Raw genomic sequence first — 17744 nt, 5'->3', positions numbered from 1 at the left:
TCCGTAGCGGACAAAAACCACCCTTTCATAAAGGTGTCAACAACGGTACCAACCTCAGCACAGTGGTTTTGTGAAACAGGCACAGGACGTTTGACCTTCCCCCGATGAATGCAGGCTCCGGCGGGGCTCCAGGATGGAGAGAGCAGACAGCAGGGCTGCCGCTTTATCTCTTGGCCCCAGTCGCCTCCAGTAAAGAACTGAGTGCTGTTGTTCCTGGTGAAAAGGACCTTTATTTCCTTGTGCAAGCGAACACTTCAAGCCCGGCTAGTCACACTTGGGCGAGTCCTGCTCACACAAGAACTGGGGGTAGAAGAGGTACTTTAAGTTGTACTCATTTTGGGCAAAGCAGTGGGCAATCTCCTGGTCACACTTGCACATGAGTTCCTGGCATTTGTCCTCTGTGGGCCCTGGAAGAAGAGGGAAACTGAGGTCAGAGCAGGGACCTGCACACTTGCAGGGAAACACCCAGGGAAGCCAACAAAGCTGGAGACAGGAAGGGGTAGGAATGGCACGTGGGGCACTGGACCGTTCCCGCTCGTGGCCCTCGGCAGGCAGGTGGTGTCAGGCCCACTTCACAGCAAAGCTGTTGTTCCACATGGCAGGCCAACATCCGAGCCCCCTGTGGCTTCTCCACATCAGTGTTAACACTGGTCCATCTGGGGACTCACGTGGTAACACAGCAGGTGCCAGCAAGCCTTGCTGACCAGGTTTGGGACGCCTGCTCTGCTACGTCCTAGCGCCGTTATTGGACAGCCTGGCTGAGAAGTGTAGGAAAAGCGCCCGACACGGGGCGTGGCACTGGCCGGGAGTACTTGGTGCATTTGGCTCTCGCCTGCGTGTTTCTGCCTCTTTTCTCCAAGTCTCTTGCAGATGCTCCTTCAAGAAAAAGAGCTTCCTTTAGGTGACAGTCATGTGCTGCATCTCATCCCTCCATCCAAGGGAAGTCTCCTCACTTGGGAATTCCACTCCTAAAGACTCCCTGATTGGAGACACAGACTCAAAGACCATAGTAATGGGGGATTTCAATTCCCCGCTTTCAGCAATGGACAGATCAACAGAAAATCAGCAAGGAAACAGCAGTTAATCGACACTATAGACCAAATGGACCTAACAGATTACTACAGAACTTCCCATCCTGCAGTCATTTACAACAAAATGGAGGAATCTGGAAAACATCATACTGAGTGAAATAAGCCAGTCTCAAAGGGACAAATACAGTATGTTCTCCCTGATCTGTGATAACTAACAGAGCACCTAAAAGGAAATCTGCAGAAGTGAAATTGACACTTGGAGAAACAAGGACTTGAACAGTCCCTGTCTTGACTTTGGAGGAACAGGTTGTTTTTTTTTTTTTTTTCCTTAATGGAGAATTGGAATGGGAATGGGAGAGGAAGGAGGCGGTAGGGTGGGAGGGCGGGTATGGTGGGAAGAATCACTATATTCCTAAAGTTGTACTTAAGAAATTTGTACTTGGCCGGCGCCACAGCTCAACAGGCTAATCCTCCGCCTTGCGGCGCCAGCACACCGGGTTCTAGTCCCAGTTGGGGCGCCGGATTCTGTCCCGGTTGCCCCTCTTCCAGGCCAGCTCTCTGCTGTGGCCTGGGAGTGCAGTGGAGGATGGCCCAAGTGCTTGGGCCCTGCACCCTATGGGAGACCAGGATAAGCACCTGGCTCCTGCCATCGGATCAGCGCGCCGGCTGCGGTGGCCATTGGAGGGAAGACCTTTCTCTCTGTCTCTCTCTCTCATTGTCCACTCTGCCTGTCAAAAACAAAAAAAAAAAAAAGGAAAAAAGAAAAAAGAAATTTGTACTCATTAAACAAGGTCTTTTTGGGGGGCGTGGTGGGGAGGCTCCCTAATTGGGCTTGGAACGATTTTGCAGTCTTCAAGTCACATAGAAATCTCATCTAGAAGATATATAATGCCTTAAACAGCTATGGATGCATCCCTTAACCATGTCACCACTGCCCTCTGGTGTGGGCATTTAGTTCTTCACATTAAAAAAAAATCCCCACCATTAAATCCTTCCAAGTCCCTTCAAGAGGCACAGTGAGGAAGCAGGAGCTCTGCAGTCAGCCAGCTTCGTGCCTTTGGAAACACAGCAGGTGCGGCTGCCACTTGTGATGCCGCCATCCCATACCCGTGCAGTTTGGGTATCGGCTACTCTGCCTCCAGTCTAGCTCCCTGCTGATGCATTTGGAAAACCGGCAGAAGATGGTCCAAGTGCTTGGGCCCCAGCCACCTATGTGGGAGACCCGGATGGACTTCTGGGCTCTTGGCTTCGGCCTAGACAAGTCTTGACTGACTTATGGCCATTTGCGGAGTGAAGCAATGGATAGAAGATCTGTCTCTCTCTCTCTCTCTCTCTCCCTTTCACATAAATAAATACATCTTTAAAAAAATTTTAAAAAAGGACATCACTTCATCCGTCCTGGACTCAGTTTCCTCAAGACCACTATGGGGATAACAATAGTACCTACCTAAGGGCTGCTGGGAGAATCAAAGGGCCAGATCAGTAAAATGCAGGGCACAGAGTTGGCATGAAGGAAGTGGAAACTCCTTCCTTCAACTGCCAGCCGATCTTCGCACAGGTTCTTGGAGACCCGAGGGAGAGGAGGCCTGGAGTGAGACAGCTCACCAGTTCTAGGGAGAGGAGGCCTGAAGTAAGACAGATCCCTGGCTTTTTTCTAGGGAACATGGCCAGAGCGCTTGCTGGGACAGGTGAGGCTCAGTGCAGGGAGGCAGAGGGCCTGAGACCCTCGGAGGACCACCTGTCCAGGCCCGCGCAAGGACTGATGAAAGGAACTTAGGTGTGTGGTTACACACGGCTTCCCACTTTGGCTCAGGATCTGGCAGTTTTATTTTTTAAATATATATCTTTTAATAAAAATTTATACTTGAAAAACAGAGAGGGATCGATCTTCATCTGCTGATTTACTTCCCAAATGGCCACAATGTCCAGGGCTGGGCCAGGCCAAAGCCAGGAGCCAGGAACTTCTTGGTCTCCTTCATGGGTGCAGGCTCCCAAGCCCTTGGGGCATCTTCCACTGCTTTCCCAGGCACATTAGCAGGGAGCTGGATAGCAAGTGGAGCAGCCAGGACTATATGGGATGCCAGCACTCTAGGCAGTCCCCAAGAGCTTACAGTTTCAAGAGTTCTATTTTCTTTTCTTTTTCTTTTTTTTTTTTTTTTTTTTTTTTTTTTTAGGATTTATTTCATTTATTTGAAAGGGAGAGTGACAGAGAGATAGAGACAGAGACCTTCCATCTGCTGGCTCACTCCCCAGATGGCTACAACAGCCAGGGCTGGGCCAAACAAAAGCCAGGAGCTTCTGATCTCCCACAGGGGTACAGAAGTGCCATCTTGCACTTCTTTCCCAGCTGCGTCAGCAGAGTTGCATTGGGAGTGGAACTGCCAGACTCAAACTGGCATCCATGTGGTTGCAGTGCCATACGCGGTGGCTTACCTGCTGTGCCACGACACTGACCCACGAGTCCTGGTTTAAATAACCTCCCTTAAGGCAGTGGTGATGGCTCAGGTAATTGGGTTCCTGACACCTACGTGACAGACCTGGATTCAGTTCCTTCCTGCTCTTGATTTCAGCCTGGCCCAGTCCCAGCCACTGGGGGCAGCCGGGGAGTGAACCAGTAGAGGGGCACTCACTGTCTGCTTACCTCTCTGCCTCTCAGATAACTTTAAAAATTCAAATACCCTCCTTTTAAAATAATGTCAGTTATTAAATAATTTAGTTATACTAACATTCATTCACATACAATTCCATCAATGTCATAAATAGAAAATCAAAATATTGAACAAATATAAGGAATCAATTAAAAAAGAAACCTAAGCACAAACATCAATAGCAAAAACCCATGAAGATAAAAAAGTGTCATATCAGTCTAGTTACATACTTGAAGTCCGTGAACCCCCAAGTTGGGGTGTGCTGTTTAAATAAGGAGAGGTTATGGGGGCTGCCACCTGTAGTGTCGCCATCCTATGAGTGCCAGTTCAAGTCCCGGCTGCTGCACTTCCAATCCAGCTCTCTGCTATGGCCTGGGAAAGCAGTGGAAGATGGCCCAAGTCCCTGGGCTCCAGGAGCTCCTGACGCCTAGCTGTTGCCCCCATCTGAGGAGTGAAGCAGCAGATGGATGACCAACCTCCTCCCTCTCTCTCTGTGCCTCTCTGTAACTCTGCCTTTCAAATAAATAAATCTTTAAAAAGAGAGAGAGAGGTTAGGGAATGTAAGAGGTCTAACCCCTCTAACAGACTATCATAGTTTACACTGAAGAGAAAAATAAGAGGTACCAAACATGTTGCTATGTTCTTTAAAATTATGCATGTCAAACAGAAGGTAGAAAAACACCAGAAGCTTAGCAAAGGGGTGTCTGTGTGCGGCGTCTGTGGGATTCTGGCTCTTGCACCTGTATATTTTGTAATTGCAAGCTTTGCGACCAGATGATACATTCATCGTGGAAGAATCGATCTTATTAACAAAACTTGCAGAGTAACCACCCCAAGAATGTAACGTACAGGGGTAGGTGTTCGGCACAGTGGTTAGGATGCCACTTGGGATCGCCGACATCCCACATTGGAGTGCGCAGGTTCCAGTCTGGGCTCCACTTCCGACTGCAGCTACCTGCAGACGCACACTCTGGGAGGCAGCAGGTGATGGCTCAAGTACCTGGTTCTTGCCACCCACCTGGAGACCTAGACAGAGTTCTGGCGCCCAGCTCCAGCCTGGCCCAGCCTGACTGGTGCAGTCATGTGGGAAACCACAGATGGGAGCTTTCTTTCTGCCTTTCAAATAAAATAACTAAATAAATACTCTTTGAACAAACAATTAATGTACAGTGTGAGCTAAACACAGTGGCAGCTCCTAAAGGAAGTGACTTGTGAGACTTTTGGTTGCCTTCTTTCCTCCTAATCTTTATTAAGTACCCCCCCATTCTCTCCTTCCCTACCCCCTACAAATAAGCATAATCTACACTTTTACTACACTTTATCTTAGCCAAAAGGCCGAGAAGTGGTATAATTTACACTTTTAAAATGTAAATTATACATTAATTAAATTATACATACAAATGCCCCTTCACATAGTTCTCTATTCCCCCCTTTAGCTGTCCACCCCACCCCCAGCCCTTCTGCCATGTCAATTCTAGCAAAGCCTCAAGTAAACCATTTGCCTCAACTATTTAGGACTCTAGGATACAAAAACCCTCACAGAAACGCACACAAATCTGCGAGCACCCCTGGTCTTTGCAGCCATGTGTAGCAGCTGAGCAGGAAGTGGACAGAGTAAAGCACATTCATGTCATGGACCCAACGGACTCAACCAAGGGGGCACTCGCCAAGGTCTGCAGACATTTCTGCTTGTCACAACAGGGTGAGGAGGTGCCACGGGCATCAGGTTGGTAGAGGCTAGCAAAGTCCAGGAGGTCGTCCCACAACCAAGAATCATCTGGCCCAAGAAGCCAATGGTGTCAAGGCTGAAAACACCTGCCAACGGATTCTTAACTAACAAGCATTAAAAGAACGGGGGTCACGTACACATTCTAAGATGTCCAAGACACGGTGGTAAGTGGAAAAATAAAAAAAAACAAAGAAAATAAAAGCGGTGTAATCTCAACAGAAGTGTGTGTAGGGCTGGTGCTGTGGTGTAGCGGGTAGTCTCTGCCTGCAGTGCTGGCATCCATATAGGCCCTGGTTTGAGTCCCAGCTCCTCCATTTCCAATCCAGCTCTCTGCTAAGGCCTGGGAAATCAGTAGAAGATGGCCCAAGTCTTTGGATCCCCGTACCTGTGTAGGTGACATGGAGAAAGCTCCTGGCTCCTGGCTTCAGATAGGTGCAGCTCTGGCCATTGTGGCCAATTGGGAAAAGAACTAGCAGATGGAAGACCTCTCTCCCTCTCTCTCTCTGCCTCTCCTCTCTCTGTATAACTCTGCCTTTCAAAAAATAAATAAATATTTAAGAAAAAAAAAAGTAAGACTTGCCTACATGGTTCCATGGCCTCAGGAACCCAACAGAATCACATTGTTCAAGAAGAATAAACACAGTGGGTGGGCGGTTGTGGCACAGCAGGTTAAGCTGCTACCCCAAATGTCCACATCCCATATCAGGGGGCTGGCTGGAGTCTCAGCTGCCCTTTTTTTTTTTTTTGACAGGAAGAGTGGACAGTGAGAGAGAGAGAGATACAGAGAGAAAGGTCTTCCTTTTCCGTTTGTTCATCCCCCAATGGCCGCTGCGGCCGGTGCGTTGTGCCCAGCGTACTGCGCTGATGCTAAGCCAGAAGCCAGGTGCTTCTCCTGGTCTCCCATACAGGTGCAGGGCCCAAGCACTTGGGCCATCATCCACTGCACTCCCGGGCCACAGCACAGAGCTGACAGGAAGAGGAGCGACCGGGACAGAATGCAGCGCCCCAACCGGGACTAGAACCCAGGGTGCTGGCGCCGCAGGTGGAGCATTAGCCTAGTGAGCCGTGTCAGCTGCCCATTTTCAATCCAACTCCCTGTTACTGCATCCAAGGAGGCAGTGGTTCAAGAGTTTGGGCCCTGCCTCCCACGTGGGAGACCCAGATGCTAACTGGATCTCCTGGCTTTGGCCTACCCTGGCTGTTGCAGACATCTGGGAAGTGAACCAGCAGATGGAAACGCAATCTTTCTCTCTTTTTCTCTCTCTGCTGCTCTTTCAAATACATGAAAATAAATGAATAAACATTTTTAAAAATCCAAAGAATCACAATGTGAAAGAAAAAATAGCCACCACGGGTTAAGCTTACAATTAAGGCCTGACAGTAAATATTATTATAGCCTCAAAAAATGTAATGTATTTGTCAGGTCCATAAATGGAAAATGGGCAAAACCTGTAAACAAACAACCAAGTTCAGAATATCCCCAAACAGAGTAAGAGGATATTTTTAGTGAAAAAATGCATAACAGATACCTTGGTTCTTTCTGTTGGGTTCGGGAAGGATGGCCCTGTAAACAGGCATGGACCCCACCAGCACACACGGCAGTAAATGCTCCACAAACATTCGCACGTGAGTAAGAGCGAGCAGAACAGGCCGGTTGAAGGGAAAACAAAGATCTTCAGCAGCTATCCCAATCAGGCCTCACTTCACCTCCTCCTCTCTGTCCACACTAGAAGGCGGCAGTTTAAGGACGAGCTACTTCCTCTCCTATGGGCCTCAGTTTCCCCAACTATAAATGACATGTTTGAAACATGACATCAAGAGATTCTCAGGCCTCAAGATAGAGATTATGTCTCCACGTTAACTCGGCTTTGCTCTTATGCCAAATCCTAATGCGCAGTGAGGGAACATGACCCAGGATCCGCGTCCTCCCGGGGGCAGACATCTGGGACCCAGGGTGAAGATGCTGCTTGCTATGCCCACCCGGATCAAAGGGCCTGGGTCTGTGTCTTGGCTCTGCTTCCAATTCCAGCTTCTCACTGACACACCCCCTGGGAGGCAGCAGGTGATGGCTCAGGTACTCAGGTCTCTGCCAGCCTTGTGGGAAACGTGGACTGGGATCTGGGCTCCTGGCTTTGGCCTGGCCCGGCCCTGGCTATTGCAGGCATTTTTAGCTGAACCAGAAGATAAAAGATCTCTCCTTCTCTCTCTCTTTTCTCTCTCTCTTTCTCTGCCTTTCAATAAAAATAAATGAAACAGGACCCCTTATCTCACTCTACAAATTAAAATTAGTACAAAATGGATCAATTGCCTAAATGTAAGTTAAAACTATAAAACCATTAGAAGAAAACAAAGGGGAAAACTTTGATGACCTTGGATTTGGCAACAGATTCTTAGGACAACAAAAACTCGAGCCACTAAAGGCAAAACAGGTAAGTTGGTCTTCATCACATCTAAAAATATTCGTGTACCAAGTTCATTAGCAATAAAATTAAGACAGCCTACAGAAGTCAAGAAGACATTTGCAGATCACAGATCAAAGTTCCAATATCCAAAATGCAGAAACAACTCTGACAACTCAACAACAAAAAGACAGAAATGCAATTATAAAGGGACAAAGGGGCAGCAGGCACGTGGCCTGATAGCTAAGATGCCCGCGTCCCACCCTGGAGGACCTGGGTTTGATTTCTGGCTCTGGCCTCTGATTCCAGCTCCCTGCTAATGCAGACCCTGGGAGGCCGCATGATGGCTCCAGCTACTGGGTTCTGCTACCTTGTAGGAGACCTGGATGAAGTTCCTGGCTCTCAGCTCTGGCCCCAGCTCAGCCCCAGCCATTGCAGGCATTTGGCCAGTGAACTAGTGGAGGGGAATTTGTTTCTCTCTCTCCCTATTTCTCTGCCTCCCAAATAAACACTTTCAAAGATGGACAAAGGATATGAATAGAAATTTCTCCAAAGATACAAGAGTGGCTCAGAGGCACATGAAAACATGCTCAACATCATCAGTGATTAGGGAAAAGCAAGTCAAACGACACGACGAGATCCTGCTTCACACCCACCAAGAAAAATCCAAACTGCAACACAGCAGCGCTCACAAGACTGCTGAGACCCTGGATCCCTCACGCGTGCTGGAGGCACTGTGCAGCGTGGTGAACCAGCCGGAGGTTCTTCAGAAAGCAACGCAGACGCCCTGTGACTCAGCCATTCTCCTCCTGGGCACACATTCCACAGAACTGCAAACAGGGACTCACACAAACACTTGCTCATGAGTGTATGCAGCTGTGCTGTTCACAACAGCCAGGAGTTGGAAACAACGCAAATGCCCATAACTGAATGATGGGATAAACGAAACAGCACATTCATCACGGTGGAAGATGATTTGCCCATCAGAGGGCCAAAGTGCCAAGGCCTGAAGATGAATGAACTGCAGAAACAAGATGCTAAGTGAAAGAAGCCAGACTCGGCCTGCTCTGCGGCTCACTAGGCTAATCCTCCGCCTGCGGCACTGGCACCCTGGGTTCTAGTCCCGGTTGGGGCACCGGATTCTGTCCCGGTTGCTCCTCTTCCAGTCCAGCTCTCTGCTGTGGCCTGGGAAGGCAGTGGAGGATGGCCTAAGTCCTTGGGCCCTGCACCTACATGGGAAACCAGGAGAAGCACCTGGCTTCGGATCAGCATGGTGCGCCGGCCGCAGCAGCCATTGGGGGGTGAGCCAACGGAAAAGGAAGACTTTTTTCTCTGTCTCTCTCTCTGTCTACTCTGCCTGTCCAAAACAAAAAAAAAAAAAAAAAAAAAAAAAGGAAGCCAGACTCAAAAGACTCCTATTGTCCCTGATTTTCTGTGAATATCCAGACCAGGTAAATCCCTGCAGATGGAAAGCCAAGGGCAAGGTTGCCAGGTGCTGGTGGGGGTGGGACAGAGGAATGGGGACTGTTTGCTCAATGGGGATGGTTTCTTGTTTCTTTTCTTTCTTCTTCTTTTTTTTTAAAGGTTTATTTACTTATTTGAAAGGCAGGGTAAGAGAGAAAGAGAGAGACAGAGATTTCCCACACAGCTGCAACAGCCGGGCTGGGCCAGGATGAAGCCAGGAGTCAGGAACTGTGTTCCTGCTTCCCTCCTGGGTGGTAGGGACTCAAGTACTTGAGCCCATCCCTTGCTGTCTCCCAAGTGCAACAGCAGGAAGCTAGATGGGAAGTGGAGGTACTCCGATATGGGATGCAGGTGTCACAAGCAGCGGCTTAACCTTCTCTCCCATAATGCCTGTGCACAGGTGGGCGGTTTTTTGTTTTGTTTTTTTGAGAAAAGGTGAGGAAAACCTTTTGATGCTGACTGGATAACATTGAGAATTGACCAACTGGATTGTACACTTAAATGGCCGATATTACATTTACTTCCAAATGAAAAAAAGGGATGGAACCATTCATCTGGGTCATTTCTATCCTCAGATAACTTCAAGTGTCAGGGCCCAAACTCTGCCTTCCCTGCATTCTGCCTGCATTGTTACTTGCTTCTGAGTTTTTTTTTTTTTTTTTAATTGATTCAATTTTTTTACTTTTTTGGTAGGAACAAAACATGGAAAATTATCAACCATCAGAAGATCTCAAAAATAAAGCCCCCATTCCTTTCCCAATCAGTGTGTTAAAAAAGAAAACAAAACAAAAACAGTAAAGTTGCTCTGAGCAACACTTAACATTTTTAAGTTTTTGTTGTTCTTTTAACTTTAGAAATGACTGGTTATGTAAAATGGATCCTGGATGTTAGAATGGAGTATGGAACAGTTATCCTCATTAAATACAAGTTGCTTGTGGTGAGACGGAGAGGGAGAGAGAGACTTTTTTTAAAAGCCAGAATTAAAAGTAGGTATAGCCGGCACCGTGGCTCATTTGGCTTATCCTCAGATTGTGGCGCTGGCACCCCAGGTTCTAGTCCCGGTCGGGGCGCCGGATTCTGTCCCGGTTGCTCCTCTTCCAGTCCAGCTCTCTGCTGTGGCCTGGGAAGGCAGTGGAGGATGGCCTAAGTCCTTGGGCCCTGCACCCGCATGGGAGACCAGGAGGAGGCACCTGGCTTGTGGCTTCGGATCGGCTCAGCGCACTGGCCGTAGCAGCCATTTGGGGGGTGAACCAATAGAAGGAAGACCTTTCTCTGCCTGTCTCTCTCACTGTCTAACTCTGTCAAATAAACAAAATAAAATTATTATTTTTTTTTTTTGACAGGCAGAGTGGACAGTGAGAGAGACAGAGAGAAAGGTCTTCCTTTTGCTGTTGGTTCACCCTCCAATGGCCGCCACGGCTGGCGCGCTGCAGCCAGCACACCGTGCTGATCCAATGGCAGGAGCCAGGTGCTTCTCCTGGTCTCCCATGGGGTGCAGGGCCCAAGCACTTGGGCCATCCTCCACTGCACTCCCTGGCCACAGCAGAGAGCTGGCCTGGAAGAGGGGCAACCGGGACAGAATCCAGCGCCCCGACCGGGACTAGAACCTGGTGTGCCGGCGCCGCAAGGTGGAGGATTAGCCTAGTGAGCCGCGGCGCCGGCCAAAATAAAATTATTTTAAAAATGAAGTAAAAGGATTGAAAGAGATGGCTGTTTTGTTTGGTGGCTCAGAGTTAGAGCTATGTCTATGCACTGCCCCAAATCCTGTGCTGGTGCACTCTCAGTGTGTCACCCTCCCTGGAGGGGCTGTGTCTCGTCATTTCTCCACGACATCTGCTGTGCACGAGTCACCACTGCACTGTCACGTCCTTTTCTTAGGAGATAGCCCTTATCTCTGGCCCTGGTTTACAGATAACAAAACTAGGGCTCAGAGAACTCAGCACTTGCACCAGATCTTACAACTAGAAAGAAACCCAGGCAGAATCCGAATCAATGACTGTGATGTCGACCACTAGGCCAGGGTTTGCCAACTCCCATGTTCACCAGGACAGCTACGGTTCACGTGAGACACAGAGGAAGCGCTCCAATCACAGCACGGCTCTTCATTCTGACAAGCAAAGGGTTCACGCTCCCCTCCTTCCTGAAACATTCAGCCCTTTGGTTGATCTTCCGCTTTCCCAGAAATATTTCCCTTTCATAGCAAAATCATCAGGGCAATGACATATGGTAACTGACACCTGGCCTCAATGCTAGACAATGGAGCATGGTGGGGACTGCAGCAGATGGAAGAGAGAGGTCAGGCCTATAAGTGGCAGCCCCCTCTAAGCTCCAGCCAATGGGTTCTCCTGGGCCTGGTGCTGTTAGCGCCTCCAACTTTCTTTTATTATTTATTAAGATGATGATGATGGTTGTTAGTTTATTTATGCGAGAAGTACAGAGACAGGGAGAGAAAGACAGACAGGTATAGAGAGTTCCCATCTGCCGATTTGCACCTCAAATGCTTGCAATGACCAAGTCTGGGCCAGGTGAAAGCCAGGAGACAGGGACTCCATCCAGGTCTCCCATGTGGATGGCAGGGACCCAACCACTTGAGACATCCCTCACTGCCTCCTAGGGTCTGCATTAACAGGAAGCTCGAATTGGGAGTAGAGCTGAGAATTGAAACCAGGCACTCCGATATGGGAGATGGGTGTCCTGAGCACCATCTTTACCCTTAGGCCAAATGTCAGACCTTCCTTTATAACTTTTAATTCACAACTAATTCACAAAGGCATTCTCTTTGTAACAACTGGAACATAAAAACAACTCAAAGCTGCCTTCTACCATTGCCTCCCTCCATCTGATCCTGTCCCCAGACACAACCACAGCCATCCTTAGTTTGGAGAGAATCCTTACATACCTTTTTCTGAATTTTCTATGTGCCTATACATGGCCACAGAAAGCCATATGGCTTCTACTTCTCAAGTTTCTTTTCTTTTCTAAGTACAAGGGTGTTATACTGGCAAAATCATTCTGTAGTTAGTTTTTTCTCTCCACATCTTCCTATGCTGGCAGGAAAGTCCACCTTATCTTTTCTCCAGATTGTAGTCATGGGTGTGTTTACCCAGGCCTCTGCGGATGGGCTTGGTTGTTTACACCAGGTGTCATTGCTATCTTTTTTCATTTTGTCTAGACAGCAGAGAAAGGGGTTGTTTTGTTTGCCAAGTGCTCTGCATCATTTACAAGAGATGAACCCACAGGGTGGCCCGTGGAGAGCTGAGAGCTGTGGAATGTTATCACAACAAGGGCACACGCCCCTGGGCAGCGCCAGGGTGCTGGGGGACGGCTGGTGTGGGCAGCGCAGAGGACTCACCACACAGGACCTGCTGACCGACACACTCCCAGGGGTAGTGCTCCATCTTGGGACTGCAGCCGGCCTCTTCGGCTCGAGCGTAACAGCAGTCGTGGCGGTGGCAACACCTATGGGCAGCAGAGGGCAGACCTGTAAGTGGATGCAGGCAGGGTGCCCTCGTGGCCACCCTCCCTTGCTGGGACTACGGGTGAGTGAAGATTATCCCCGTCTGGGAGAGAACACCACTGGTCCCTGCGTGTCCTGCACTGACCCCGTCCCTGGAGCATTCCTGAGCCTGGTCCCTGCCTGCTTTACTCTGAGTCTCTGAGCTCTCACTCTGGGGCCTCCTCTCTGTTCTCAGAGGGCACCAGGCCCCGCCCCCACTCGCCCTGACATTGCCCAGGTTGTGCCCTCTGCCTGGGATGACCCCATCCACTCTTCATCCTTTTGGACCAGCCCAACCACCAACCCACACCCCAGGATCTCAGCCCGGCCTCCTGCTGTCTCACTTGGCTGTGGCCGCGCCCTTGATATGCCCTCCCATAAAACACACCTCCCTCTCTTCACTGCACTCATTAAAAACCCTGCTCATGTCTGCAGCCACGGTGTCTCCAGCCCTGCCCAGGCCCTGACATGTCATCAGGCCTCAGTAAACTTCCCCTGAACAATTCCATGAGGAACTCCCCCAGTAGCCCTTATGCCTATCAATCATTCATTCATCCTCCCATTCATTCATCCCCTGGCATTCTCTCCATCCACCCACCAGCCTCACTCGTGGAGCTCCTGCCCTGCCCTCTGGAAGGTAGGGGAGACAGGTCACCAGATACGTGCACAGCGAGGTGCGGGGTAAGCAGAGGGGACCTGGGAGGCCAGGGGAGGGGCAGACCCAGCAAGGCTTCAGGGAAGGTGTCTCTAAGTAGGAAACAGATCACCAAATTGTGGCGGCAAGCAACCAGAGGCAGGAGCATCCAAGGCCCGGGGAGAATCAAGACCTCTGCGTGACAATCCCAGCTCCCCATCTGGGTCTTTCCTCAAGGCCTTGACTAGCGGGGACCCTCTAGCCTGGGGGCACAAACGTGCACTCACCAGTCGACGGCATCGCGGGGCTGGCCGTGGCCGCCCAGGCCACAGAAGCAGCCATAGTCGACATAGGCCATGGGGCTCCGGGTGCCGACACAACTCACAGTCCCTGCCAGGTCCAGAATCCCACGCCGGTGCACATGTGACCTCCTGGAGGCTGGGGTGGCTGGGGAGGGTGGGGGTCAACAAAGGTCAGAGGTCACAGGACAGGGCCTCCTTGGCCCTAGGGAGGGCAGTAACGTGAGAAGGGCATTGCAGCTTCACGCCTGGGTTTGAACCTGCCTCCCTAGCTGTGGACACATCACTATCTTCTCTGTGCCTTGGCTTCTTCCCCTGTGAGGTGGGGGATGAGGCGGCCTCAGCTCACAGAGCGAAGCGAGGTAAGGCCTGTCAGGCACCTGGCACGTTCTGTTATCAATATCCTCAAGGCAGCCATGAAAGGAGAAATGAATCAGAGGTCACAACAGGTTGTGGGAGGTCCTACCACTGGGCCTTTGCACAGACTGGTGCTGCTCCCGGGAAGGCCCTGCCAACCAAGCCCTTGCACCTGGCACAATCCGACTGTAAGCCGTGTATTAGATGTTCATCCCACCGCCTATGCAGGAACTGGGCATCAGGACGCTAGCTAGCATCCTTGTCACTGGGGAGGGCTCCTCTGTGGGGCTTCCCAGTCCCTGGGCCTGCCCTGGGCCCCACCCTCCTTCCCCTCCAGACACTGGCCTGGAGATGGTTGAATCTCCTCCTCTTCACTGCCCACACACAGCTTCCTCCCAGACGGGGAGCTCCTTAGGCTGTACCCATCCACGTCCCCGTGTCCTGACACAGCTCAGATACACAGCAGGGCCCAATCAATGCATCTGACAGGTGAGGAAGAGGAGGCCAGCTGTGGGGAAAGTGACTCCCACACTCCACAGCCAGCAAGATTCTGAGCTCAGCCTGCAACACCGGCTTCTGGCTTGCAAAGCGCTGCTCCTTCCTCCTGGCCCTGGAACAGCAGGGGAGGGAGGCTGCCAGGGTGCCAGGCCTAGGGGCATTGGCAGCACAGCGGAAACTCGGGCCCAGGGTGGCCTGTTTGTGGGGAGGCTGCTGGAGAGAGAGCCAGTGCGCTGGGAGCTGAGCATGCGATCTGTACCTAGAGCGTGTGTCCCTCGCTCAGACTTTGGTGAGAAATCCAGATCAAGTTTAACTCCTGTTTGTTTTTTTCACATGAGGAACCAGGAGCAGCTTCACGTTGAGAGATGGAGATGAATCCATAGGCAGCAAATGTGAAAATGAGCTCAGGGTTCGGAGCCTCACCTTGTCCTCACTCTTCCAGCAGCCTCACCCCTGCCTCCAACCTTCCATGGCTCCCGTGGAGTATGGCTAAAGCTCAGGGGTCTCACTGTACCCCAAGGCCCTGCATGGGTCACCCCCCACTTCAGTGTCCTCTGTGCACTGACACTTGTCACATATGCCTTCTGCTGCAAGTGCCCTCCCTCTACCCTCCGACAGCTCCCAGCTGCCTCCTCCTGGAATCTGCCTTGCCTACCCTGGTGACCCTCACTACCTGTGCTTCTGTCTGCATGTTGGGGGTGGGGGAGGTTCTAGTCTGGAAGTCCTGGGGAGCAGGACCCTGGCAGAGGCAGCAGCTGTGCGGGCAGGTCCTCTGCAGCCACCATTGAACACTAGACTCTCAGCCCCCCTCCCACAGGGTCCTGGTCCCAACTCCACACACCAATGCTGTCCCCAGGTATTCTTCAACCTAGCATGACCACTTTCTGGTATCTCAGAGCCTTTGTCTCTGGAGGGCCCGGGCATGGGGCGGGCACCCAGCCCTGGGTTTGGAACCAAGGAAAACTCCCTTTGTGCCAACATAGGTGGAGCAGGTCGTGCTGGGGTCTGTTTGCTCTGTCTGCCCGCATAGCCTCCTTGGGGAGTGCCAGGGCTGCTGTGGGCATCCAATGCCCCCAGGTCTCTGACTGTGTGTGTGTGGACGCCCACTGGGCACCTGCATGTGCCCTGGGGCTGTCTCAGGTGTTCCTGTGCCACGTGAGCTTGGGCTGCTATCAGAGGAACTTGGCTGGTCTGCAGCTGGGCTCTGTCCGTGAACCTGTGCAGCAGCTGTGCACGTGAGTGCCCAGGTGAGTCTGGGGGCTGCTCCCTGTGAGGATCACCAAGGGAACTCTCCAGGGGTGGAAGAGGAGGGGACAGCATGATTACCCCACCCCCGAGCCGGGTCCCTTCTGCCCCTGCTTCTCCCACCCTGTGGTGTCCACCCGGTGATCTTACCTGAGACCCGGGGATAGGTGACAGGGTCACTGCACAGGACCACCACAGAGGGTGAAGAGGGCTCCGGGCTGGTGGGTGGGTGGGGTCTGGGATGGGCTCTGACCCCTTGGAGGAGTAAGTGAAAGGCAGGACTCTAAAGAGGGCTGAGGGACAGGGATCCTGGATCCCTGGGAAAGATGCAGGGAAGGGCATCAGAAGAGAGGGTTGGGGGCAGTAGGGAGGGCCGCGGGAGTCTCTGGAGCCTGCTTTCCCACTCACCCGCTGTGCGTCCAGGCCCGGGTCCCAGCGGCGGCAGTGGGAGCAGCAGCAGCAGCAGCAGCAGCATTGGCGGGCACAGAGGTAGTGGACCGTCGGTGGCGGCAGGTGTGGAACTATCCTGCCGGCTGCTGTAGTCACCCAGCCCGGGGCCGACCCCCACCCAGGCCTCCAAACAGCCCCGCCCCCAGCCTCACCTTCCTGTGCTGGGCGGAGCCAGGCAGGGGCGGGCACCTGGGGCCAAGCCCAGCACACTGATCTCAGCCTCTGGGACCCGGGACCTGGTGCTTCCATCAGGAGAGTCAGGCTCTGCGATGCCTCCACGGAGCAAAGGAGCACAAAGGTGCTCTGTTGCTGGGACCTGCAACCCCTGCCTGCTCACCTGGGCATCCAAAACAAGCAAAAGACTTGGGCAAAGGGTAGTGCTGAATTTACCTAACAATGTTTTTAGAAAGATTTCATTATGTGAAAGAGTTATATAGAGAGAGCAGACTAAATAAAAAGAACCTCCATCCACTGGTTCGTTCCCCAAATGGCCACAATAGCCGCAGGTTGGGCCAGGTAGAAGCCAGGAGTCAGGAGCTTCATCCCGGTCTCACATGAACGGTCAGAGCCCAAGTACTTGGGCTATCGTCCATTGCTTTCTCAGACCATAAGCAGAGAGCTGGGTCAGAAGTGGAGCAGCCGGGACTCAAACCACCATCCATACGGAATGCCTGCGGCTTATCCTGCTGCACCTGCACTGGTCCCAACCTTAACCATTTTCAATGCAGGAAACTGCTTCTGACACCCTCAAAACTGACTCCCCACAATCTGCCCACCCCCCCCACCATCACCACCCCCACCATCACCACCACCACTATCACCACCACCAGCATCACCACCACCACTATCACCACCACTACCATCACCACCACCACTATCATCACCACCACCATCACCACCACCACTCTAAAACGGTAGCCGGAGATTAGCCTGAGATCACCCCATGGGTTCTGGTGACAGGCAGGGCTGCAGGCTGCACAGAGAGGCAGGGGCTGCCTGAGCCAGCCCAGCATCTCACTCCCTCCTGCCTATCCAAGGCCCATAAAACAACTCCACCAAGGGACTGAGCTTAGGACAGTGTAGACAGTGGGCACTCAATATTGACAAGGGATGACAATTATGGTGCACAATATGTGTTCCCTTTTAGCTCTTGGAGCAGCAGGTCAATCAGTTACCCACTTCTGTTAGTGTGGCCTCGTCACTAATCTGAGTAGCCCTTGAGGACACGCTAAGGGCCAGCTCCTCCCTCCTCAGCCATTGTCTGGGGAAGACAGCAGCAGCCAAGGTGATATGGTGTCCCCAGGTGTCTATGGTGAAGATGGCGCTGCCAGCACTGGGTCTGGGGACTTCTCAGCACCTCAGCCCTTTGGTATTCCTTGCAAGGAAGACCCTGGGGCCAGAGAAGAGGAGAGCCCAGAGCAGGGGAACTGAGGGTCCCCGTCATTTCCTCCTTGCCCCTCTCAGCCTCTGTGGAAATCCGAGGCCTTGGTCCCC

At 51.7% G+C, this 17744-nt stretch overlaps 1 protein-coding gene across 3 annotated transcripts; it reads right to left on the bottom strand.

Moving 5' to 3' along the window:
- Positions 1-210: 210 nt before the first annotated feature.
- On the bottom strand, positions 211-16386 carry PLA2G10 (phospholipase A2 group X). 3 transcript variants are annotated; one of them, XM_070064806.2, is made up of 4 exons: positions 16209-16386; positions 13689-13848; positions 12624-12730; positions 211-407 (listed from the first exon to the last, which is right to left on the bottom strand). In XM_070064806.2, the coding sequence occupies exons 1-4, from the start codon at positions 16273-16275 to the stop codon at positions 265-267; spliced, it is 477 nt and encodes a 158-aa protein (XP_069920907.1). In that variant the 5' UTR covers positions 16276-16386; the 3' UTR covers positions 211-264. The 3 variants fall into 3 exon arrangements, with proteins under 3 accessions (XP_069920907.1, XP_089177930.1, XP_089177931.1); XM_089321804.1 differs by lacking the exon at positions 16209-16386 and adding an exon at positions 15951-16117; XM_089321805.1 differs by lacking the exon at positions 13689-13848 and having other exon boundaries at positions 16209-16377.
- Between the last annotated feature and the right edge of the window lie 1358 nt (positions 16387-17744).

The sequence above is a fragment of the Oryctolagus cuniculus genome, chromosome 19, assembly GCF_051225735.1.
Source record: "Oryctolagus cuniculus isolate XC-2025 breed Fujian yellow rabbit chromosome 19, ASM5122573v1, whole genome shotgun sequence".
NCBI classification, from domain to species: Eukaryota; Metazoa; Chordata; class Mammalia; order Lagomorpha; family Leporidae; genus Oryctolagus; species Oryctolagus cuniculus.
This window is presented reverse-complemented; position numbering and strand designations above follow the sequence as displayed.

Bases quoted from the DNA above. Each gene is read 5' to 3' on its own strand.
- PLA2G10 (XM_070064806.2), bottom strand. From the start codon at position 16,275: ATGCTGCTGCTGCTGCTGCTGCTGCTCCCACTGCCGCCGCTGGGACCC. The intron at 13,849-16,208 runs GTGAGTGGGAAA...CACCCTCCCCAG, and splicing joins CGGGCCTGGACGCACAGCGG to CCACCCCAGCCTCCAGGAGG. The intron at 12,731-13,688 runs GTGAGTGCACGT...TGCTGCCCATAG, and splicing joins CCCCGCGATGCCGTCGACTG to GTGTTGCCACCGCCACGACT.